This window comes from Rhinatrema bivittatum, chromosome 7, assembly GCF_901001135.1.
Source record: "Rhinatrema bivittatum chromosome 7, aRhiBiv1.1, whole genome shotgun sequence".
Lineage (NCBI taxonomy): Eukaryota > Metazoa > Chordata > Amphibia > Gymnophiona > Rhinatrematidae > Rhinatrema > Rhinatrema bivittatum.
Window position 1 is genome coordinate 111,526,246 of NC_042621.1, and position 26,109 is coordinate 111,552,354.

General features: G+C 43.2%; 1 protein-coding gene across 1 annotated transcript in view; it reads right to left on the reverse strand.

Annotated features, from left to right (window-relative positions):
* The window catches only part of CDH23 (cadherin related 23), a 1,814,588-nt gene that overhangs the window by 855,990 nt on the left and 932,489 nt on the right, over positions 1-26,109 (reverse strand). Inside the window, exon 11 of the mRNA XM_029608940.1 lies at positions 8,893-9,081. Coding sequence (XP_029464800.1) covers positions 8,893-9,081 — 189 coding nt within the window. The remainder of the gene's footprint in view (positions 1-8,892; positions 9,082-26,109) is intronic.

The window sequence follows — 26,109 nt, forward strand, 5'->3', positions numbered from 1 at the left end:
CACGTTCCAGTCTAATAAAGTCTCTTACACCTTTGTCCGTCTCAACTGAGGCCATGCCTATCGTAGTGAGTCCCCACAGGGCCCCTCCCTGTGGGTGGAGTCAGCTCTCATTACGATCCAGGGTCCATGATCATACCAGATTGTAAAATTTTTTAGATCACCCTAACCTAAAAAAACCCCAAAACATTAATAGCAAGGCTACTCTGAATAATGTGATCTTGTAGTCATCTCATTGGTGCCTTCACCAAATCAGGATTCATGAAGGTCCATGCAGATGTGGAGAAAGATTTTTCAGTTTTTCTCAGTTAGTTGTAGAATTTAATCTGCAATACCCTGGTAAATGTGAAATTATTTAAATCAGATTTTTGTATTTTTTTATTCTAGTTAATTATCTGTATTTCTGTATAATAATTCAGTTGATAATGATCAAAACTCTTCTCTTTCAAATATTTCATCTCAGTAATCTATCTTCCTTATTTGTATTTTTCAATATAAATGCTTGGGGGTAAATTTTAAAAGGTATGCGCGGGCGTCCATATGCGTGCGCTACCTGGCGCGCACATATGGACACCCAATTTTATAACATGCACGCCCGGGTGCATGCATGTTATAAAATCTGGGGTTGGCGTGTGCAAGGGGGTGCACAATTGTGCACCCTGCATGCACCGACACCCTCAGCCTTCACCTGTTCCCTCCCAGGCCGCTCCGATTTCGGAGAGGCCTGGGAGGGAACTTCCTAACCCCTTAATCTAACCTTGCTACCCCTTGCCTAACCTATCCCCTCCCCAGACCTATCCTAACCCCCCGCGACCTTTGTTTTACCTTCTGCGCCTGCCTCTGGGCAGGTGCAGGTTGTGCGTGCCAGCAGCCTGTGCATCCCAGGGCTTTACGCACGTCTCCAGGACTTTCTAAAATAGGCCCAGCGCATAATCTACTTGAAGTTGTTTGTTTTTTTTTCAATTTACAATTTATTGAAAAATTTTCATTATATACCATCCATAATTTCAAATAATCAAAAGAAATCTTGTTATACAACATAATAAAATTCAAATACCAATTTCTGAAACTCAGCAAATGTTTAACAAGAAATTATAAATGGGGGATCATACTGTAATTCATATAACCACACAGTAAATCAGAAAGGAGAGAGTGTCATTAGGTTTTCTTTCTGGTCTCATTATATGATGTTACTAGACTCTCTTTGCCTCAGATTTATCCACAAGAAATGTCTCCAAGTGTTGTGGGTCTGAGAATATGAATTTATTTCCCTGAAAATTTATATAACACTTAGAAGGAAACTTTAAATAGAAAGTAGTCCCAATCTCTAGGGCTTTACTTTTCAGGGCTGGGAATTGTCTTCATCGAGCCTGTGTAGGCCTCGAGACATCAGGAAATACATATACTCTTTGCCCACAAAAGGAGCACTCTTTGTTCTTAAAAAACTTCTCAAATACCTGATCCTTCTCTCTCTCAAGGGAGAAGGAAACAAATAAGGTTGTTCTTTATTTATAATGTCCAGTGATTCCTCCAAAAAAGAAGAAATCCCTGGGCTTTTCTCAGGATCTCCACTTTGTGAAGAGCTTGTTTGTAAAGGGAAATAAAAGATTTAGATGTACTTGGAATCTTATCAACTTCATATGATAGATTTTCTATTAAAAATTTCTTAAACATCTCATATGGTGACAATAGTCTCGTTATTGGAAAGTTAACCAAACGCAGATTTTTAATACGCAACATATTTTCTATATTTTCCAACTCTGAATGGAGTGATAAATTGTCTACAATATGCATATTTTCAGCATTTTGAATATTTTGAACATTACTAGTTATAGACTTCATAGCTGACTCTAATTCCAATAATTTTTTCCCTTGTTCTTCAATCGACCCTTTATTCACATTAAATAGAGAAGTGAGGGATTCATTTACTTGTGAGACATTGGAGTCTAGTCTAACCAGCATTTTCCACAAGTCTCTCAACGTAATGTCTGATGGTTCTTTAGGACTCAACAGACTCTTACAAGGAGCTCCTGGTGTGGCTCTATCTACAGTTCTCTGGGATATTCCATCAGAAGGGCTTTCTGGGATCAGAGAATCTCCTTCTCCCTTACTCACGCTTACTTGACTGTCCTCAATAGTTCCTTCGACCAGTAAAGCTCCTGGAGGTTGTGGAGGTGCAGTTGGACCGTTGCCCGGACTCAGAGACACTTCCAAAGTGGCACTTTCACAGTCCGTCTGTGGCACATTCCTATTGACATGGGCATCCATAGGCCCAATATTATTTGGGGCAGGTGAGGAGGTATAGATTCTTGCCTTATGTTTCCTGCCCATATAAATACTCAAAAAAGACCCCAGTAAAATCAAGGTCTATCAGAGAAAATCCCTACCAGTCAAAGGCAGTCAAAGGCACTCGAAGGCGGTCGAAGCCTGGCGTCGGCTGCGTGCCGCTCAGCCGTGGGTTTTTAAATTATCCCGTGGTCCTGCGCTGATGACATCAGCCAGCTCTGCCGCACTCCGTCGCTGATGTTATTCCCTCTCACCGTCTCAGCTGGAACTGGCTCTGCAGGTAAGCGTGCCGGGAATCCTCTCTCCTCACTCACAGTCCCCAAATCACGCCACTCAGCCGCAGGTTTTTAAATTATCCCGCGGTCCTGCGCTGATGACGTCAGCCAGCTCTGCTGCACTCCGTCGCTGATGTTATTCCCTCTCACCGTCTCAGCTGGAACTGGCTCTGCAGGTAAGCGTGCAGGGAATCCTCTCTCCTCGCTCACAGTCCCCCTTTAGACAAGTATTTTGTGCATAATTTAATTTACTCTTTTCCTCCTGGCTCCTTCTCTTCTCTTATACTGTACCTCAGGCTTGTATCATGCTGGTTTTTGTGTGCAACTTTGTGATGTTTTTATATGTATTAATTTTATTATTTATGTTTTTGCATGTGTGCAACTTTGTGATGTTTTTATATGTATTAATTTTATTATTTATGTTTTTGCATGTATGCTGCTTTGGGCTTAGGCCTATGTGGCCTATAAATTCTGTTAATAAATAAATATAATGGATTTAAAGTTATTCATCTTCCTTTATTTCTTAGTAGTCTTTCATAATATTTTCTAGGTTGTGATCCCTGACTTATTTTATTTAGTTTAGATTTGCATAAGTTAATGCTTTGAATTTTCTAAAGTTTAAAAAATATCAAGTTTCCAAAATGGAGAAAGTGAGATGTCAGCTGCTTTCCTATGATCGTTGAGCCTTAGGGGTTTATAGGCTATATGTGGGCATATTAACTGATTAACACCCACACTGATGCAGCAGTGTCAGTTTATAAATATGTTACTAGCTCACTGCATGGAGAAACCAGCCATTTCTGAATTCCTGAAGTGCCCTATCACTGCCACATGTATTGCATCTATATTTACACCACTCAGAAGAACTCGGGGCCTTTGTCCAATCTCTCAAGCACATACTGCACCCTTGACTGCAAATGCCTTCTGCTGCTTAAGTAAATAAAAAAAAAAAAAAAAAAAAATCAACCTGACAACCTGTTTGATTCATATCCAGCACTCAAAAATACCAGAACATAATTAGAATCTAACAGCGGGGGAATAAAGAAGGATGGGTACTCGGAGGGGAGGAGAAACCCCTGAGGATCTAAGCCCTGCTTTTCCAATCCTAGTGGTTTAAAATTTACAAAAAAAGTAATATTGTCTTGATTTTATCTGTCTCCATTTTTTAAGCTTTATTCCTCGGTGAGTTGGATAATTTTCTTTTTGTGTTTTCTTTTAGCCTCTCAGACAAATTAATACTGTCATTTCCTGCATGAAGGCTGCATGGCAGAAATGGTTTCTGTCACATTGTCCTTGCTTACCCTGGCTTCAGCAGCTCCCTATTTCCTCCCTAGCCTCCAGTGATTTCCCTTTCCACCTTGTGCTGCCTTACACAGACAACAGGAAAGAAAAAAAGTAAGGCCCATTGAGGAAGAGGCCTTCTCAGAAGGCTCCAAAGCAGTCACTCATTTTGACTAATTTAGGGGCCTATGTGCTAAAAGGATTTTCTCATTTCGGGGGCAATTTTCAGCAGTGCCAGCAGCGATGCAAGGTCTGTGGTTCTTTTTTTTCACCGACTTCACACTAATTCTCGAGGGCAAAACAGGAGGAAGAATAGCCTAGTGGTGAGAGCAGTGGGCTACGAACCAAGAGATCAGGGTTTGAGTCCCACTGTTGCTCCTTGTGACCTTGGGCAAGTCACTTTACCCTCCATTATCTCAGGTACAAAACTTACAGTATAGTGCACTCTGGCGGAGTGCACTGTTAACCTGTGATTAGATGTGTGTTTTCGACACGCTAGCTTTACCCCTTATTCAGTAGGGGGTAATAGTGAGTTAAAAACATGCATCCAACCCTCCCCCCCTCCTGAGCCTAATAGCGCCTGCAAATGCATGTTGATGGCCCTATTAGGTATTCCTGTGCAATTCAGAAAGCAAAGGGGTGGATTTTAAAAAGCCTGCGTGTGTAAATCCTTCCAGATTTACGCGCTCAGGGCCCTGGCACGCCTATTTTGCATAGGCCGCCGACGCGCGTAAGTCCCGGGGCTTTCGGGAGGGGGCGTGTCCGGGGGCATGCCATGGCATTTCGGGGGCGGGCCCGGGGGCGTGGCGCCGGCTGGTCCGGAGGCCTCGACCACGCCTCTGGGCTGGCCCCGGGCCGGCGCCACGCCCCCGGGCCCGCCCCCGAAACGCCGCGGCATAGCGGCATAGCGATAAAGTCTGCTCCTATGTTCACTCTGAAAATACCCAGTTAATGGGCCGAGCACACGCACACATTCACTAGCATAAAGATAACACCTCCCCTTTGGAGGGCGTAAGTCACACGTGTACACTTATGCGTATACTTTTTAAAAATCTAAACGTATGCATGTACGTGCCCACTTCACCCCTTTCCCGTCAGTGCATGTAAAAGTGTGCGTGAAACCAGGTTATGTGTGTGTACTTCTCGTGCACTGAGTCTCAGTCAATCCTGGAACATTTACGTGCACAAAAGCAGGTTAAAATTAGAGGGTAATTCTATAAGGTGAAGAGAGTAACTTTTAACCACTATGTGGGGAGTTATAATCTGTACATACAGTCCTTACCGAGGATTTTCAAAGCAAACTTACACGTGCAAATTCACTTTGAAAATCCTTTCTTAATTGGCTGGGCACGCAAGGAAATATCCATTCCGCAAAGCTAGCTCAGATCTAAGAAGGCGTTAACATGTGTATGGCAACTTATATGCAGACTTTCAAAAATACAAAAAAAGTGTGTGTGTGTGTGCCCATATCCCTGCCCCAACTCTGCCCTCTGGAACACAAATTAAGAGTTACTCCCATAATTTTACGTGCATTGGACCTGACGCTATTCTGTAATAGCCATTCACACACATAAAGAGTTTGAAGCTTGGAAAATCAGGTCCCAAAATGTAAAACTACACAAATTATTGACTTCCCATACTTAACTCCATCCCTACTTAACTCCCCCTAACTTAACTCCCCCTACTTAACTCCATCCCTGAGCTTGCCTATTTTTTGTTCCGGTAAAAATACACGCATTGTTCATCCCAGCATATATTTTTATCTGAGAAAAAGGTGGGCAATATTAAGCCCAAATTACTAGGATAAATGCAATTTAAAATCTTGTATTCTACCTTTTCTAGACAGACCCGAATAAAGGGGCAGATTTTCAAGGATTTACGCACGTAGGGCGGGTTACGCGCATAAAAGGCCCGGAGGAGCGCATAAAGCCCCGGGACGCGTGTAAGCCCTGGGGCTTGAAAAAGGGGCGGGGAATGTGTGGGGAGTGGGCGGGGCATGGTGGTCTGGGGGCGGGGCAGGGCCAGAGCCTCCAGGCACAGTGGCCATCGGCCGGCGTGTGCAACCTACGCCTGCCCAGAGGCAGGCGCTACTTATTAAATAAAGGTTGGGGGCGGGTTTAGGTAGGACTGGAGGGCGGGTTAGGTAGGGGAAGGGAGGGGAAGGTGGGGAGGGGTGGAAGGAAAGGTCCCTCCGAGGCCGCTCCGATTTAGGAAAGCCAGCAAGGTCCCCAAGGGCTCGGCGCATGCAAGGTGCACTATTGTGCACCCCCTTGTGCACGCCGACCCCAGATTTTATAACATGCGTGCGGCTGCACACGCATGCTATAAAATCAGGCATACATTTGTGCGCGCCGGGTTGCACGCACAAATGTACGCCCATGCATAGGTATTAAAATCCGGCCCAAAGTGTATTATAGACCTAGCATATTCTGAAACAAGACATTGTCAAAAATAAACAGAATGCAGTCATTCAGCAATTAATAAAACAAATTGTGCCCAAATAGTAAGAAAAATTACTAACAAAAATATGATCCAAAGAAAACAAGCCTGCATATCAGTACTCTAAAACACTCTAAAATACTCTAAAACATACAACAGGGACTACATCCAAACCCTTACTAAAATCATAAGATACCCCAGCCTAATGTTATTATAACCTGATTACCGCATTAACTGTAACAACGTTCAAACTAAGGAACCCACTGACTGAACAGTCAGGTTTTAGTGCTATATTGAAATGGGGAAAGCCGTTAGTTTCCTTCAGGCTTAGTGGGATGTGAATTACAAAAATGGAGACCACACCTCACAGTGACCTCCTCCTATTCTTTGCAAGATTGCTTGAGGGATTGAAGGGATCACGATGGTTGATGCAGTGACAGTTTATTGCTAAAGTATTTTGCATCTATCAGTTTAACAGCACAAAAAGCCAGTGCAAGGAGTAGAGTAAGAGATTGGTTCTCTCCCAACAACAATGCCCTGTTACTATCCTGGCAGCCGGATTCTGAAGGACCTGCAAACTGGCCATCATTCTTTTGGACAATCCCACATAAATGGAATTTCAGCAGTAATCTAAATGAGCGAACACTATAGTCTGCATTATGTATCGAAAATCTCCTGGGCTCAAGGAAGTCCTTATCTGATTGACTAATCTCAAGCACCAGAGGGCCTTGTATGGAAACCATGGACACTTGAGTCTCCAGAGAGAGGGCAACACTTCCCCAGACATTTTGCTTTGGTTTGGATTTTAAAAGCAATACCATTTACGTTCCATTTTGATAAACTCTAGGGAGGCAAGGATTTTCTAACCTACACAATACGGGTAAATGGCTTCTGAAAATTGCCCTGCCTGTGTGTCTCTGGGGGGAGGGGGGAGGGAAAGCTTTGTACATCTGACCCTTAGTCTAATGGGAGGAGAACAGAATACTGGGTGGCTGGAGATTCTTGGCAGCTTAGGTCCATGTATTGGGAGGGGCAGAGTAAGAAAAGACAGGTGTACAAAACAAACTCTCTGTGAGCCAGAACATAAAAAGAAACAGAACGGAGACCGAAGAGAAAAAGCAATGTAGAAAACACACAAAGCATAATGAGGTAAAATGAATGGAAGTCCCAGAGAAATAGAAAAGTTGAGCTTGGTATGAGCTGTTTCGCTTTGTGTGGGGCTGCTACAGTCTGACACCTTAGCTGATGAAGGGTACAGACAGTAGTTGTACAAAATACATGAGTGGCAAGGAGTAATAGCAGCGTGCAGCCCTAGGGCTTGAAAACCTAATGGAATTCTTAAGTGAACTGCTCTGCAATAAACAGAAGCCCCTATTAAAAGGCACCATAAACAAGGCAGTGATATTGCTGGCAAATTTTTCAGAGCATGCTTCAGAGCGTGAAACAAGCCCAGATGTCTCATACAGAGAACCCTCTCCCCAAGAAGCATTTCACAAATTCCAGATACCTGTTAGTTTCTAGGCCACAGGCACTAAGCCAAACATGCTACAGCCTTCGTAATACGAGCAGAGGAACCTGGTAATTTTTCTGTGGCAGGCAGACAAAAAAAAATAGAGAAAAGATAATGCAAAGTTGTACCAAGAACCCAAATAACAAACTGGGATGGAGGAGGAGAAGGACAGAAGGTTCCCTGCTCCAAAGGGCTTGCAATGAATTCTAGGCAAAGCCAAATAGCAATGACAAAGACGGGGCAGAGAAGTGGGAATGGTCTGAGATGTTTGGAGCACTGAAAATAGCAAAGGAATGTCCCGGCTTCATAGCACTAGCGGCTTGTGAGGTAAAATCTAAAGTGAGAGGGGCAAATTGTGAAGGATATTCTCTCTGTCATAGGCCGAATCCATCACGTATCAAACCTCAGTCTCCACGGAATAAATGCACAGTAGTAAAATGAAAATGTAACTGCAACAATGGGGTTTTTTGAGGGGTTCTCTTTCTGTTTTCACTGATACAGGACTGGATACAGCTGGCAGCCAAGATGCTACGACCACAGCTTTCAATAGAGAAATGAGAGCGTATTGCTCCCCTCACCGAGGCTGCATGCAAATCACTGTGGCGGTAATTTTAGTAACAGTCCACGTAAATGAGAAGGTAAGTACACGCAGGAGCTACACCAGTTCTCAAAGGGACAGCTGGTGCGTCCACACACAGGAGGAGAGATACTTTCCCTTTTGAAAATGATCCCACTGAAACAATTTGCACACAATTCCGCCTGCTAAATTTTGTACGGAAATTTTATGCACTTTACTTTTGAACAGGTGAAAGTTATGCACCCAAGTGTGAACTTCTCACCAGGCCCTGCCCCCCCCATCCCCCCCGCCCCCCCAGAAATGCCCCTCCTCAGTTCAGGTAAACCTATGCACAGACAGGATACGGGTGCATATAATTTACCTGCACACTGAGCAAGCAATTTTGTAAAAGGCCATTTCCGCATGGAAAACGGTGCTGTACCAGCAGGAAGTCCCTTTGAATATTCCCCTCCTCCTTGTTAATAAATAGCAACAGGACAGACACTGTGCAATGTGCCACATTTCAGAGCAGATATTAAACTCCTCACCTCATCTTTATCCTGCACCTGGATGTAAAGGGGCAAGGCAAAGCCCAGCTGGGCCAGCTCTGGGATACTGACAATGTAATCCGTGCTGTTGAAAACTGGAGCGTTGTCATTAAGGTCGATCACCAGTACGTTGAAGGTGGTAAGCACTGTGGCATTGGATGGACTGCGATCATCATTCAGTTCTGTGCCCTGAAAGAGAGGACTTTGTATCAGAGGCCTGGTCCTTCACAGCTTAAATATGGATCACCAAACTATCTAGCTCTATAGTGATATAGAAATGATGGCTTTTACCCCTAAACAGATTGGAGGTACTCAACAAGTATAAATGCAACTATAAAAATGAGCAAACCGTCAATTTTCTAAAAAATAGTACCAATATATGAATATTTTGAAAAATTTCAATATTTAATATTAGAAACAGTTAATTTTTATTATTTTCAAACAGTATCGCTTATCAATCATACAAAATATTATGTGGTAAAATTATGTGGTAAAAGTTATTTGAGTATGTAAAGAGTGACTGCTTGGTATGAATGGTTAGGTATGAATGGTTAGGAACACTACAGATGAGAGCTGAATTATGTGTTATATCTCAAATATTCACATGTTATATTATAGATTGTAAAATGAGGGTTAAAATGTTAAAAAAAACCTTTTTCTAATGGATGTTAGATGTTAATATCAGTTATCATAAGGATATGATGATGAATGAAAAATCATGCGGATATGATGATGAATGAAAAATCTTACTCAGTCTAGTGTCTTTTGTCAACAGTGACCAATATTGTATGTTTAAAAAGGAAATGTATCATACTTGAGAGTGAGATTGAGTTTAGCAACAGTATAGAGGCAAGGGTTATGAATAATGATATATGCAGGTTTGCACATGATTAGATGTATGTTTAAGTGTTTCATTTGAAGGAACAAGTGGAATATATCCATAGGGAGATATTGGTAATATAAATGTTTTTACAAAATTTATATTTGAAATAAACAAATTGTTTTAATATATAATCAAAAGTTTTGATGTATGGTGTTTATTTAGATAAACCAAAGTGCTTTTTTCCATTCTCCAATTTTTGGGGGTAGTCTTGTGTAATAAAATAAGCACGAGTTAGGTACATATATTCCGTTTTTTTTGGATTTATATATATATATATATATATATATATATGTGTGTGTGTGTGTGTGTGTGTGTGTGTGTGTGTATACTGAATATCTTTGTGTTTGTATATGTGTGTATGTATATATATATATATATATATATGTGTGTGTATATACTGTATATCTTTGTGTTTGTATATGTATGTATATATATATATATATATATATATATATATATATATTAGAGATATGAATCGTGTGCCCGATCGTCTTAACGATTGGGTTTAGCTAGAGGGGGGAAAAAATCTGATCGTGGGTGATGTGGGTGATGTGAATCGGAATTGGTTCAGATTCACATCGTTATTTTTTTTGTAGTGAGGCCCGACCCTTTAAAATTAACCCTTTGCCTTCCCCCACCCTCCCGAACCCCCCCAAAACCTTTTACGATTACCTGGTGGTCACATGGCGGCCATCTTTAAAGATGGTGCCGGCCAGCCAGTGCTCCTACCATGTGACAGGGGCCGGCCAATGGCATGGATACCCTGTCATATGGTAAGGGCAAAGGGCCATCGGCGCCATCTTTATGAGTGGCAGCCGACGGCCTGAGAACGGGAGATCGCTCCCAGGACCACCACTAGACCACCAGGTATGTTTTGAGGGGATCCGGAGGGTGGGGGAAGCTAAGGGGTCATTTTTAAAGGGTCGGGTGGGTTTTTTTTTTATCGGGCCATCGGCGCCATTTTTGAGTGGCAGCCAAAATGGCGCCCCTAACCCCTTCCCCCGATTTACGATTTTTCACGATAAATCGGGGGAATTTCTATTGTATCACGACTCTTAACGATTTTTGACGATTTTAAATATATCTGACGATTGTTTTAAATCGTAAAAAAACGATTCACATCCCTAATATATATATATATATATGTGTGTGTATGCGGGTGCACTCGTTTTAAAGTTACTGTCCCTGTGACCAGGGCCACAAAACCTTTGCAAAAACATCACGGACAGCAAGTAAGAGAACAGGCTTTATTACTCCTTGCACTTCTTCTAATCTATGACACAACAGCTAAAAGCAAAATCCTACAGAAGAACTTTACCTTCCAGCAGAGGCCATAAAGAGGGAGAGGTCCATATGCAGATGCTTTGTCTAGCTAAGGTAGGGACATAGCCAGACAAACCGCAGGGTTTGAAAATCCTGCCAAGCTGACCAGCTCTGATTTCTCCGGGTAAGCTTTTAGCTAGATAAAACTTATCTGGATAAATTTGGGCTGTTCTGGGGCAGGCCAAACTTACTTGGATAGCTTACCCAGATAACTCTGATATTCAGGGTTATCAGGGTAATTTATCTGATTAAGTCTGGTTGTGGCATGACCAAAACTTATCCAGATAACATTGTCTGTTCAATTGTGATTTAACTGATTTAATGGCACAGATGCACTATTGAATATCTAACTTAAGTTACCTGGATACGTTTATCCAGATAACTTATCCAGTCTGCCTGTGGCTGATTACGGACCTTGAAATATGTTGCTAAACAAATACTTGGTTTTAAATTATTGTCAAATGCTACACAGGGTTATGTACAGCCCATAAAAAATAAATCAGTTATGAACCAAAAAGGGTTAATTTAAGCCTAAACGCTAGGCATAGCATCCATTTACCCTATTATACCTTTCCACCAGTTACTGCTTGAACCATAAGGTAAAAAATGCACTGAAAGAATAGTTTGCTCCCTGCCTGCTTCAGCACTGCGACCACCACACACACGAGACTGCGGCCTGTACATGACAGGAGCAATGCTCTCAGTCACTCAGCAGTTGTTCTATTCAAGAAGCAGCCGCAGTCCTTTTTCTAGCTGCAATTAGAGGAGACGGAAAATGAGAGTGCCAAGTTTCTAGAGGACAAAAATAATGATAATGGTTTATTGAGCGAGTAAGACTGGTTGAAAAAAATCTCAACGGAGGTCAAGTTCTGTAATTACGTGTCACTTTCCCTCTTTCCACAAGCACTGCCCCTTCTAGGACTGAAAAATGATCTGTGCAACTCCACTGCGGCCTGGGACCATCCTAATCAATGGAACTGCCGATTTCTACCCTTCTAACCGAGACTATACAGCAAGCCTTGAAATATGTTTCCAACCAACTGGCCAGCTCCATAATGATTTTAATTAAAGGGCTGTGATGAGAGAGATACAGAGAAAAAAGATAAAGAGCACAAGCAGGCAGTTCAGGTAGGCCCCGGGAGCTAAAATGCTTCTTTTCAGGGCTTGTTTTATCCCCTTTTTCACAGAGCGGTACCTCTAATAAGCCTACAGAAATTTCATTCAGTCCAGAGGTCTGTAGGGGCAGTTTCTCCAGCTGGGGTTGTTTTGCGCATACTTTGACAGGAATGAACTTCGTTCGTAAACCATGACAAGTCGGGAATGATCTCAATCTCTCAAATTTACTGCTAATGCCCTTCTTAATACTTGCACTGTGCCAAAGAGGGTCTCCTTCTAGAATTCATAGGATGTACGTTTTCAAGGCAACATAGCAAGCTGCGCTTGGAAATTCTTCATAATCGGGCCAGTGACGCCCAAAATAATTGGAAATATTTCTGTATCTTTCTGCCCCATTTTCTTGGGCTCTGATTTTCTCTCTTGGTACTAAAGTATCTTCGCTTTCTCTGTACAATCCATAGAATAGTCGCTGGGGAATAACAAGTGAGGTGATCAAATTTGCATGTAACCTTGAACAGGGTCATGCACAAAAGATATAGGGGCTGAGTCACATATACAGTCACAATCCACTCACTTCAAGACCTATACACTGGATTATTTTTGGAAGTGGGGAGGCAGGGGAAGGATATCCTCCAGGGCTCAATTGCCTTTAAAAGTACCAGAGAGAGACAAGTGACTGGTGTTTCAACAAACTCTTTACTGAGGCACCTGTAAAATAACAGGAATCTCGCAGAGAAATCCAGAAATACTTACATCAGCAACTTTGTGGTTCCTCCTTTCTGTTATTGGGGTCCTCCTTACTCCAGCTGGAATTTAGGGACAATCAGGACTCTGCACAATGGACATTCCCTCCTATTAGTTTCTCTGTAAGTGGCATCTCAGTAATGCTGAAGCTCTGGTTGGATACATTCCTTTACTACCATTCCTCTGCTTCTCTTTTGGACTGTTTAACCACCTCTTTGACTCTCTGGCATATACCAGATGGGCATAAGCTGTGAGTAAGCACCTTGAGGGTGCCACTTCTTCTGGATCCTGGATGAGTATCCTCACCTCCTCCAAGCTTTCTTACATGTGGGCACTGACTTTGTTGGACTGAGTGAATCAAATGGGAAATAAGCAAGTTCCCAAACAAAAAAAGTGAAAGGAAGGGTGAAAAAGCTTCCTTACAGGGGGGAAAATCAAGATGGCTGCTTGAGAGGACGCCACTCACGTTGCTCTGCCTCCTAGTTTCCTGAAAACATTTATTTTTCCTATTCGAATAAGAATTATGCTACAAAAAAGGAAGGGGAAGGTTTGGGTCTTTCCACCAGACTCAGCCAGCCCCACAGGGCAACGATTAATTCCTGAGTATGCAGTTCCTACCTCTGAATTTAGGGCTTCAAGTCCCGCTGGCTCACTAGGGGAAGTGATGTTGAGCCCGCAGGATCCTCGAGAGCTGCTGCGATCTTCTCCCCTGCGCGAAGCCGACAAGGCTGAGTTCCCGGATGAAGGCATTGCAGAGCATGCTCAGCTGGGTGGACTTGCCGAAACTAGCGCAGCTGGGACGTCCTTTCCTTCTCAAACTACGCGACCTGGGGCTCCTGAGGGAGGAAGGTTGAGAGCGGGAGCCAGCCCCCCAGAGACATCGGAGGACGGTGTGCGAGTAGAGGAAGAAGGAGTGAACAACTTGCATCCCCTGGAGATTATTAAACCGGCGGTGATCACTGTAGACTCCTTATGGGACTTAATAGCAGGTATGACCCAGACTCTTAGAGAGCAGGACCAACGCTTAGAGAAAACACAGAAAAGAATAGACTCAGTCGAAAAGGAGCATTTATTGTTATTACAAGAACACTCTAACTCCATACAAGTACTGACTAATGATGTTAAAAGTCTACAAGACTCTAATAGAATCATCATGAGTGATTGTATATCCTCTTCAAGAAGATTAAAGTCTATGGAGAATTATCTGAGACATTTACATTTGAGATTGTTAAATTTTCCAAACGTTTTGGGTTTATGTCGGAGACTCTTACAATTCCTATGGAATCAATTCCAGCTGTAAAGAAAATTTTGTTTATACCACAAAGAAGGAGTCCTACCCTGTCATCAGCTGGTAATGACCGAGATGATTTTGCTAATCTTTCTGAATATCTTGAAAATTCCAATTTAGAGGTCACCAAGCGTGCACTACTCTTTGTTTCCTTCTTTTCCAAGTACGATTTGATTCAGATAATGAAAAGCTATTTTAAAAATTTTAATGTTTCCTTTTTGGGAGGTCTGATACGTATGTATCCTGATTTTTCAAGAGCTACACAGCAGCCTAGGAAGTTGTTCCTATCAATGCAGTCTGAGACCTTAGGAGCAAGTTTTTTGCTATGCTATCCGTGCAAATGCATAATCAAATATTCTGGAAATACTTATATTTTTTTCTCTCCGGAGCAGTTGCGGATGTTCCTGAATGGGAGGGCATAAGGACTGTTAATATTGGAAGGGATCCATAAAGTATGATGGGGTATCAAGCAGTATTGTTTATTTGGTTTCTTATAAGTCTCCTCTGTTTTCCTTTCTCCCCACTTATTACCTTTGAAAAATATAAGGGGTAATTATTGTTTCCATGATTAATAGATTTATATGTATTATGTATTAGAGATTTCTTCTCTTAGTTACATTGCAAAGATGTTCTTTATAAAGTGTATGAAAAAGATGATAAAGAAAAAACAAAACAAAAACCTTCCTAACAACTGAAAATCCAAAATAAAAAATCTTCTTTAAGCTTAAAAAGTAAAATCAATCAGAAAGTCTCACATCTTCACAAATCTATGTCTCATTAACTTAGGTCTAAGATTTCTCCAGGACAAAGGGAACCGAAAAATCATTCTTCATCTTTTAGGATTCATGGGTTTTGTGGACCCTTCGCCCGAACTGAGGGTTGATACCACCTGTGTGGAGGAGCCCCACAGGTCCTCACCGTCGAGAGGCGAGGTCAGTTGCAGCAGGAGATACAGTAGTGTGTAGAGGAACAGAGCGTCCTGCGTCACAGCCACGTGATCGTAGGAGCTGGTAGAGAGAGTACTGTGGGGGATCCTGAAAAGCGAGGTAAGAGACACAGTTCAGGGAGAACCCACAGTATACAGGTAGAACTGGAGAAAGAGCAGGAGGTATGCAGTAGAGATGGAGAGAGAAGCTCTGGTGTGATGACATAGGCTGACCCATGGAGCAGGGAAGCCCATATTGAATCTCTGCAGTAGTGACGTAAGCAACCCCGAGGAGCAGGACTGCGCACAGTGGAATCTCTGGAAGAGAAATGGAAGCACTACCCCGAGCAGCGGGGAGGTGCAGAGTACAGGCACGGTGTAGAACATAGGCACTGCCTCGAGGAGTGAGGAATCGCGGAGTTGAGTCTCCAAAGTAGCAAGGCAATTCCGAGGGACAACCCCGAGGAGCAGGGAGGCCAGCAGGCAGAAGCTCTGGAAGGTGCAAGGCTAGCCCGAGGAGCGGGGGAAGCCCGGGGTCAAGGTCTCCAACTGGAGTGCAAGCAGGCGGGTAGATCCGATACTGGAACCACGGGTCCAAGGAGACAGTAGCAAGCACCAGTAGTGAAGGAACTCGTTGCCAAGTCAGCTAGCAAGGGGCATAGGCGGTGCTTAAGAATCCCAACCTTATGATGTCATCAGTCGGGGACGCCCCTGAGGTTCCCGCCATTGGGCCTTCAAAGAGAGGTCTGGTGGCACGCACGCGCGCGCCTAGGAAGGCCTGGAGTCGGCGTGGGTGGTGGCGGCATCCCGGCTGCCATGAGGGGCCCTGAGAACCTGTAGGAATGTGGTGGCAGCAGCTAGCTCCAGCCATGAGTAGGCCCGGAGAGGGGAGCAGGGCAGCACATGACGTGAGTTGAATCAGTCGCAGCCATCTGCGACCATCGGTCATAACATCATCCTTAGACTTTCAACTCAAAATCCACAGCTCTTCTAATCTCACATGGGGTTCCTGTGGCATAGATGGTATGTGCCTTTCTCCTTTTCTAAATGCATAGCCTTTCTACAAGGCCACACATTTGTAGGGATCCCCATGCCGATGACACAAAATTATTCAAAGTTCTGAAAACAACAATGGATTGTGAGGAATTGCAGGAGACTGAGTATCTAAATGGCAGATGAAACTTAACATGGAAAAGTGCAAAGTGATGCACTTAGGGAAAAATCATCCCAACTACAGGTACACGGTGCTGGATTCTGTATTGGAAGTCATCACAAAGGAAAAGAACCTTAAAGTCCTTTTGGACAAAAAATCGAAATCCTCAGCTCAGTGTGTGGAGGTGGAAAACCAAAGGAGAATACAATAGAAAATATATTGCCTCTGTATCAATCCATGGTGTAACCTCACCTTGAGTATTGTGTGCAGTTCTGGCTGTCCCATCTCAAAAAAGACATAGCAGAACTAGAAAAAGTACGGAAGAAGGCAACAAATGATAAAGGGAATGGAACAGCTCCCATATGATGAGAAGTTTCACAGGTTAGGTTTCTTCAGCATGGAATAGATATGGCAGAGAGGAGACATGATAGAAGTTTATAAAACCATGAATGGGGTGGAACCAGTAAACAAGGGACAGTTAGTTACCTTTTCAAATAATACAAAAACAACGGGATATTCCAGGAAACTAACAACCAGCAGTTTTAAAACAAATCATAGGAAATACTCAATGCACATACAAGCTGTGGAATCTGTTGTCAGAGGATGTGGTCCAGGCAACTAGCAAAGCGGTTGGACAAGTTCCTGGAGGAAAAGTCCATAAAACATTATTAGCCAGGTACTATACACTAGGAAAAACCACTGCTATCCCTGAGTGTGAGTAACAAGAAATAGATCTACTTGTGACTTAGAATGGCTATTGTCGGAAACAGGATGCTGGGCTCAATGGATCTTGGTTTGACTCATCAGGGTGTTTGGTAATATATATGAAAAAAGGGGATAGATGCCAAAAGTCTTATAAAATTCCTTTATTGAAGTGGAGACACAAGGGTAGCCCGACTCTGTTTGACCGCCCGAGTGGAGATTCTTCCGTGAATGCGTTCAAAAGATTCAATACTGTTGTTGGTCATATAGTGGTTTATATGACCCTCCATATTCAATTCACTTGAATCTAAATTGTGAATACAAGAGAATATATGTAAGCCCCTGAGGCAGCCGTTTTCAGACGGCGAAACTCGGCCAGAGTCGAGCTACCCTTGTGTCTCCACTTCAATAAAGGAATTTTATAAGACTTTTGGCATCTAACCCCTTTTTTCATCCTGACGGCTTTTATAGACCGCCTTCCTTTGTGTTTTTTGGTAATATATATGTGCATATCTCTTATAAAATAGCAACTTCCATGCCTGCATCTCAATCCTGATTCAGAACGTCCCTAAACCACCCCATTCCCCACCCGACCCACTAAAATGTATGTACAAAACCCAAAATACGTGCATATGCTTAACATATATAAAATAGCATGTGTGCAGGACGGGGAGGAGCCTGTCCAAGATGGCGGAGTAGCATTTGTTCTGGGCGTACCACCGCTCCTTCTTTCCTCGATTATGCCTCATTAGACTTGCAAGAGACGCGTTAAGGAAAGGGCTTCAGCTGCAGCCCTTTCCGGCTTTCCTCAGAGTGGACCGATGGACGCCCATATGGTACGAGGGGTGAGACCGCCGGAGGAATCACTGGGAGGTGAGCGAGAAAGAGAGTCATTCGCGCTCTCCTTTGATTCATTGACCATCTCTTCACCCGGCACCCGGATTCCCCTTCTGAATTCTGCAATTATGAGAGCTTCGACCCTTGGTGGGGCCGTACTGCAGGTAGAGGAGGTCAGGCTTCCTTCCTCTTTACATGGGATGGAAGGTTCTCCTATGGCCTCTGGGGCCCAGGCTACTGACACACCTAGCTTTCAGCGGGGAGCTGTGTTTGGAGACAGTGCAGTAGCTGCCGAGGCAAGAGATATTTCTTCACCTGAACTTGGATTAGAGGCACTGGGTTTCAGTACTTCATCCTTTTTGGTAAGACCTACCCAAATTACTATAGAATCAATATGGGTTGCTATAGAGGGTTTAAGTAAAATTATTTCATCACAATTTAACCCAATGGAAATTAAAATTAAGGACATGGAAATTAGACTTTCAACTTTGAAAGTATTTAAACTACAATCCGAGAAATTTCATGATGAAAATAAAACAGAAGTTGAATCGATTAAAGTTTTACAATCTTCTACTTTCAAGGAAAATTTTCAACTATCCTTTAAAATTGAGAACTTGGAAAATTCTGTGAGAAACCGCAACTTAAGATTTATAAATTTTCCATAGTGTCCCTCGGTTACACCAAAGGACATGCTTAAAAGATCTTTTTTAGAAGTTTTGAAGATTTCAGAACAGGCTCTACCACCTATATCTAAAGTTCTGAATTTTAGAACAGAATCTTCTTTAATACCACAACAAGATCCTGTATTAGATATGGATATTCTATCTGTAATTTTGGAGAAATCAGTTACATAAGAAGTTATACCTGTCACTCTTGTGGTTACTTTTGTCCTCGAACCAGATAGCAATTGGGTTTTACGTCTTTTCTTCAGGCATATGTCTGAGTCTTTTCTGAATATTCTTGTACATGTGTTTCCTGATGTTGCAAAACAGACTCAGAAAAGATGTCAGCAATTTCTTATTCTGAAACCTAGAACCTTGCAAGTGGGAGTGATGTTCTTTTTCTATGTAAATGTTTTATTAAGAACAAAGGGGACTTATTTTTTTACCAACCTGCTCAATTATCATTATTTCTGGAAGAAAGATACCTGTTGGATAATTCTCTTATCTCGTTGACGTAATGATTCGTCATAACAGCGCAAGAGTCCTTAATTTATAGCTCTCATCCATTACTCTGCTCATCTGTATTTAAAAATTGTAGTAATACTTTTTTCTTGAAATAGTGTAATGGTTTCTCCCTGATTGGGGACTTGATTTGAATTTGGCACTATTCCAAAACTATTGGTACTTGTTTTCTTCTTGTTTGCATTACTCAAGCCTCTTCAGATTTTCTCTACAAGAATGTTCTTGTTTATATTTTTGAAACTGAATAAAGTATAAATAAAAAAACAAAAAAATAACATGTGTGCACATACATGCTAATTATGAAGAGAGTTTTAAAAGCATCGATCGCGTTAAAAGGCCCATATACGCAAGTATCGGGGCCGTGCGCAAGCAACACAAATGTAAAAACCACAAATTAAGCATGTATGTAGCAGATACGAGAAAAAAAAAAAAGAGATAGAGCTAGGGCGTGTCAAGGGCTTAGCAGGGAGGGCCCAACAGTTACATGCATAAATCCAGATTTTAAATTCAGCAGTCGCAGTGCGAGGTGGCTTGTTAGCCACACATATTTAGTGCTGCTCCTGATGAGGTGCAAGGGTGCAGAAATAGTTTTTTAGGCCTAACACGACAGGGTAAAGAATCCAGATCAACTGGGGGGAGTGCAGGCTGAAGAACCAGAGGGATCTGGATCACCTCAAGATAGAATGGGCAAACTGGTGGACTAAATGGTAAAACTGAGACTGTCCTTCACATAAGCATGTTTTAAAATCTGCTTACCTGTGTGCGTTAAAGCCAACAAAGTCCTAAGAACAATACGGAAAGTACGTTTGCTTCAGAAACAGCTTAAAATTAGGAGTACACACACACGAGTAATAGGTGTATTTTACATCGTATGCACACAACTGCACACATGATTTAAAATTCCAATATATGTCCGCTCATGCATCAATATGTGTGTGTATGGGTGCCCGCTCGCTTGTTTTAAAGTTACCATCTATGTGCGTATATGCTATTTTTATGTGCGACACCCCTTTGAAAATTCACTCCTAACAAATCTTTAAAAGGGCACATAAGGTGACCCAGAGAATTATATTTAACTTCTGTCCTAGGAAAATTGGTTTAGTCAGAGTCTATAGCAAAAACTGGAATCATTAGTCACATAAGTAAATATGATATGTTGGGAAAGTCAACATGGATTCTGCAATGAGAAGTCAGCTTCTCGGTAATATACTGCAATTCTTTGATGGTGTCAACAAGCGTGCAGGTAAGGGGGATTTGGTCAATATAATATTCTTGGATTTTCAAAAAGCTTTTGGTAAGTTCTCTAACCAAAGCTTCTTAATGAAACTAAAGTCTCATGGGGTAAGAGGAAACATTTTTCCATGGATCAAAAATGTGTTGAAAGATAAGAAACAAAGGGCAAGACTAAACAGTTACTTTTTACATTAGAGGAAGGCAAGCAGTAATGTTACCCAAGGAATCAATAAATTCAGAAGTGATCAGAAAAGAGAGTAAACTGTGAGATGGCAAATTTAGCAGATAACAACAATCAAAACTAAAGGTGATATGTGAGCCACAAAGAGCTCCCTCATAACTCAGAGAGTTGGTAATAAAATGGAAGATGACTTTCAACACTGAGAAAGTACCAAATATTGCACACAGAAATAAACAATCCACACTTGTCATACAATATAATGGGCTTGACTCTGGTAGGAGGGTGCAGGTAAAAAAAAAAAGTGTTTTGTTTTGTTGGGGGAAGTTTTCTGTCTGAATTTTGTTTTGAGGGATGTATTTTTTTCTTTTTTGTTTTAACTTGTTTCAGAAAACAGTGCACCATGTGCAAATAATGCCCATTATTTGCAGTGTGTACTGTTTTGTGAAACAAAAGAAATGAAAAAACCTTTGACAGGATTTTTTGTTTTCCATCCCGCAGGAATTACGACTAGAAGCTGACATCAAATTATTTAAAAAGGGGATTAAAACTTGGCTTTTTATTTTTATTATACTATCTCTACCCTACCTCTCTAAGTGTTTAAATTTTGATTATTTAGCATACTATTTAGTTTGCTATGTTAATTATATTATGAAATAATGTATTTACTTCTTTCTTCTTTGGAAATGCAAATAATTTTAAATGATTAATTGCTAACTACTGTAAACCGATTTGATATGCTTGCATGAAAAGTTGGTATATAAAAATTATTAAATAAATAAATAAACAAAATGAAACAAGGGTGTTTCACTGCATTTCGTATTCTGTTTTCAAACAATTGCATACCACTACTAGTTTGGCCATTCAGGAAATAGGTTTTGGATTCCTTGTGAATAGTTCTCTAAAACATTGGTTTACTATGCAGTACCAGTCAAAAATGCTAACAAAATATTAGGAATTTTTAAGAAAGAATTTACAAACAACACAAAAAAATATGACAATATACAAATGCAAGATACATCAACTGTTGCAAGTGTAGACCCATGGGCTGAGGTGGAGTTGATGCTACCTGCAGGATAGAGCCCTGCAGGTCTCTGCCATTGGCAGGTGGACTCAGACAAGACAGAAACCCAACTGGAGCTTTGCCTTTACCAGCCTAGGTTCCACTTGGTTCAAGCCTTTGGGTACTGCTAGTGATGAGATCTATGGTCGTAGCAGGATTGGAACAGGAGAAGGCAAGGCGTGTACGGTGGCAGGCTATGGTTGAAGACAGGCAGCAGTCTTCAAGAGTCAAGCCAAGGTCAATATCAAGTATCCGTCCGAAGGGACCAGGAGGGATGGATAAGCTGAACGAGCAGGCGAGGGATCACACTGAAGAGCTAACGACAAGGCTGACGAGCAGACAAGGTCCAAGGAAGCTGGAGAGAAGGACTGAAGATACAGGATACTGGACTGAAGACACATGACACTGGGCTGAAGACTGAAGACACAAGAACAAAGACACTGGCAACTCACACCACTGGAAGAAGGTTGACTTGCTGCTGAGGCAAAGACTGCAGGCAAGAATGGGACTTTTGTAGGCCTGCACTTCTGACATCATCTTCAGGGGCTGTGAGGCTTTTTCTGTCATGGTCCCTTTAAAATTCTGAGCAACACATACTCACGTGCCTATGGAGATAGCAGGGACAGAGTGCTGGAATGGTGGCAGCATCTCACTGCATTCTTGGGAGCAGTGTTGGGAGCAGTATTCTCGGGCCCAGAAACAGAGGTAAGAGCAGCAGTCCAAGGGACTGGCCGGCGGACCACCGATTGCAACAGTACCCCCCCTTCCTAAGCCCCCCTTTCGAAGGCCTCTGTTTGTGGGGGCAGTGTAATGAAAACCCCTTTGGGTACTTGCAAGTTTCTTGGCTCGGGTGTAGCTTCCACAACCAAACAATTGGTTTCCTCCCCTAGTTCATGCAATACTGGGGACAGAAGTGGAGCCACAAGTGAAGGGATAGGCTATATTGATGGAAGACAGTCCCCATCAGGTGAGTGGAGAACATCTACCTCCCTTCCTGTATTTGGACTGTCAGAAGTATAGAGTTCCTCTCTTTTTTTTGCTGAAGTCGGATATGCAGAGCTCTTATCTCTGCGTCTTTCTTAATGGTAAGGGACTCAAATGTTTTCTTGGCATAGTAATATTCACTTTCTAGACTCTCGTGCTCAGATCTCTCTTATTTTATTTATTTAGTACTTTTATATACCGACATTCATGATACAAATCATATCAAATCGGTTTACACGGAACATAGGGTTTTAACATTAACCATAACATAGAAGAAGAGGCAAAAGTTATAATAAAACAAGGGTAATGGAACTTGGGAGATGAAGAAGCTGTAGTAGATAGATAACTCGGTAACTATAACAGATTATTTACAATGTTTGAAATGGCGTGCTTGAGATGGCGTGCATTAAATAGAAGGCCTTAGTACATTATCTGTGGTATAGCTGATGTAGGTCTAGGTTAGGGGAAGGCTTGTTGAAAGAGCCTCTTGTTCCAAGCATTCGTGTATTTGTTTGTAGAAATTTTCAAAGTTATTTTCCTTAAGACACTGTGGATTGGCTTGAGTTTCTCGGGATTCTTTACATAGGGTCAGAAGTCTCAGATGGGCAGAAGCCACAATCATAGGACACAATGACCCTTCGGAGTCCATACAGGATTTGGAACACCCGGGTCCCCAGTGGACAGATACTGGCGTGGACCAGTCAAACTGGGGCTGGTGTCTCTGGAACTATGGAAGGCATAATATAACCGGGCTTATGGCTCTAGACAGTATGTGGAAGCTAATGGTTTTCCTGTGTGAGGGGTCAATACATAACATGACAGGCACAGTGGATCGGGTCACCCATCCTGGAAGTGGGTCTCCGTAGATGGACGAGAGTGCCAGAGGAGAAGTCAGAGGAACTATAGGAATTCATATTCAATCCACAAGCTCCTGCTGTTTGAAATTTCCCCCAGAGCCAGAGTTCACCAAGGCCTGAGTGGAGAAACAGATGGAAGACTGCTGCAACATGACTGGGATGAGCAACTGAGGAGTTGAGGTAGTCAAGCCTAATGTCATTCGTCCGGGTGATTCTGGACATGGCAAGGGTTTCCTTCTCTCTGGGCATTGAGCTAAGAGATGGCCTTGAGCTATACAGCATAAGCAGAAGCCTAGTCATCTGCGTTGTTCTCTTCTCAGGTGCCAAACGAGTGTGGCCTAATTGCATGGGTTCTTCTCACGGCAGGGTCACTGGAGTGGCAGAATCACGAAGAGTCGAGGGTTGAAATATGATGTCCAGGCTACATTCCTCTTTGCCAAGCGACCCTCTTGGGCTTGCTCCTGGAAGCATCTATCTTCCTTCCCCATAAGATCTATGAGTGCTTCCAATGAGGTGGGAAGTTCTAGGGTGGCAAACTCATCTTTAATTTGGGGAGAGACACCTTCAAGGAAGATAGTAAGGAGACAGGCTTCCTGCCAATTGCGCGCCATTTCTAGGGTTCTAAATTCAATGGCATATTTGGCCAGTGTTCTGGTGCCTTGTTGAAGGTGGAGCAAGGCAGAACTCATGTCTTACAGCCAGGCTTCTCAAAGACTGTTTTAAACAGCTCAGTAAACTGTTGCAGCTTCTGCAGCAATGGATCTGTATGCTTCCATAGGGGAGAGGCCTATGCTAGAGCCTTCCCATCCAGTAACAAGAGGATATAGGTCATCTTTGTCAGATCATCTGATAAAAACGAAACTTGTATGGAGAAATGCATGAGGCACTGATTCAAAAATCCCCAACATTTCTGGAGGGCCCTGGCATACTAGGGAAGCATCGATAACTGAAGTGTAAGCCAATCAATTCCTGGAAGCGTAGCTGGTGCCGCAACTAGCAGTAGTGGAACGATGGGCCTAGTCAGGGTGTCTATCCATGCAGTGAGACGAGTCAGGTTTGTGGCTAGAAGCGCTATGGCCGCCTGTAGTTCCTGGATGTTATGAGTTAAACCAGAGATTGCCTGTAACATGGCAAGTCTGCCGAGTCCATGGCCTTGGCAATCTGTTGTGAGCAACAGCCCTTGGGCCGAGGAAGAGTTGATGCTACCTGCAGAGGCCCAGCTGGAGCTTCACATTTACCAGCCCATGTTCCCCTCGAGTTGAGCCTTTGGGTACTGGGGCCGGCAGGTCTTAGGTTGGGGCCTCTGCTAGTGAAGATATCTATGGACATAGTAGGGATGGAATAGGAGAAGGCAAGACATATCTGGTGGCAGGCTGTGGTTGAAAATGGGAGGCGGTCAGGCAGGTCAAAGAGTCAGGCCAAGGTCAATATCAAGCATCTGTCCAAGGGACCAGGAGGAATGGAATGAGCAGGTGAGGATCACACTGAAGAACTGAAGAGGTAATGATAATGGCTGACGAGCAGACAAGGTCCAAGGAGCTTGGCGGAAAGGACTGAGGACACAGGATGCTGGGCTGAAGACTGAAGACACAGGATGCTGGGCTGAATACACAGGAATGAAGATGCTGTCAACTCGCACCAATGTGTTTGGGTAATTGCCAGGTTCTTGTGACCTGGTTTGGCCTCTGTTGGAAACAGGATGCTGGGCTTGATGGAAGCTTGGTCTGACCCAGCATGGCAATTTCTTATGTTCTTAAGCATGCTGACCTGTTGCCAACGCAAAGACTGCAGGCAGGCATGGGCCTTTTGTAGGCCGGCACTTCTTGATGTCATCTTCAGGGGCCACAGGGTTTTTCCCGCCATGGTCCCTTTAAAATTCTGGGTATCGGATGTGTGCGCGCTTATGGAGACAGTGAGGAGAGAGTCCTGGAGAGGTGGCATCTGCCATGTGTTGGCAGCATCCGACCAATTGGCCCTTTTCTCCCCTCCTCCTCTGGCATCCTGTACTAGACTTCGGCCTTCCTCTGCTACACACCAAAAATCTAGAACAAGATTCCTTAAGCCCAGCTACCTTACTTTCAGGAAAAAAGCTAAAGCATGGCTCTTCTCCCAGTCTTCCCAGCAGAAACACCTATTCCGCTGACTCAGATCCACCCAGCAGAAATCTCTGTTCTGCTAGACAGTGGTCCCCAACCCTGTCCTGGGGGCCCACCAGCCAGTCGGGTTTTCAGGATATCCACAATGAATATGCATGAGAGAAAATTTGCATGTTATGGAGGCAGTGCATGCACATTTTCTCTCATGTATATTCATTGTGGATATCCTGAAAACGTGACTGGCTAGTGGGCCACCAGGACAGGGTTGGGGACCACTGTGCTAGACCATACCCCTATTTATTTTGATCAAGGCCATAAGCCACATAGCTGGATGCTACTGCCTTACAAACTATGATAAGCTAGCTGTAAATTTATTCTAACTGTATAATGTTGCACGTCCCGGCCACGCAAGACCTGCACCCGGGTTTGCTCACCTTGCCCTCGTTCCAGCGGGTCCCGGTCCGACCTCTCCCGTGGCCGCAGCCAGCTCCCTGCACCAGCGGCACCTTGTGGAGGTGTCCCCAGGCCCTTCGGGACCTTCGACCTCCCAGCAGTCCTCTCGGCGTGGCTCGACATCCTCCTCCGCATCGGGCCCACCCCTAGGTACGCACGCGCGCAGACCGCCCAGCCCTTTAAAGGGCCCAGGGTGGG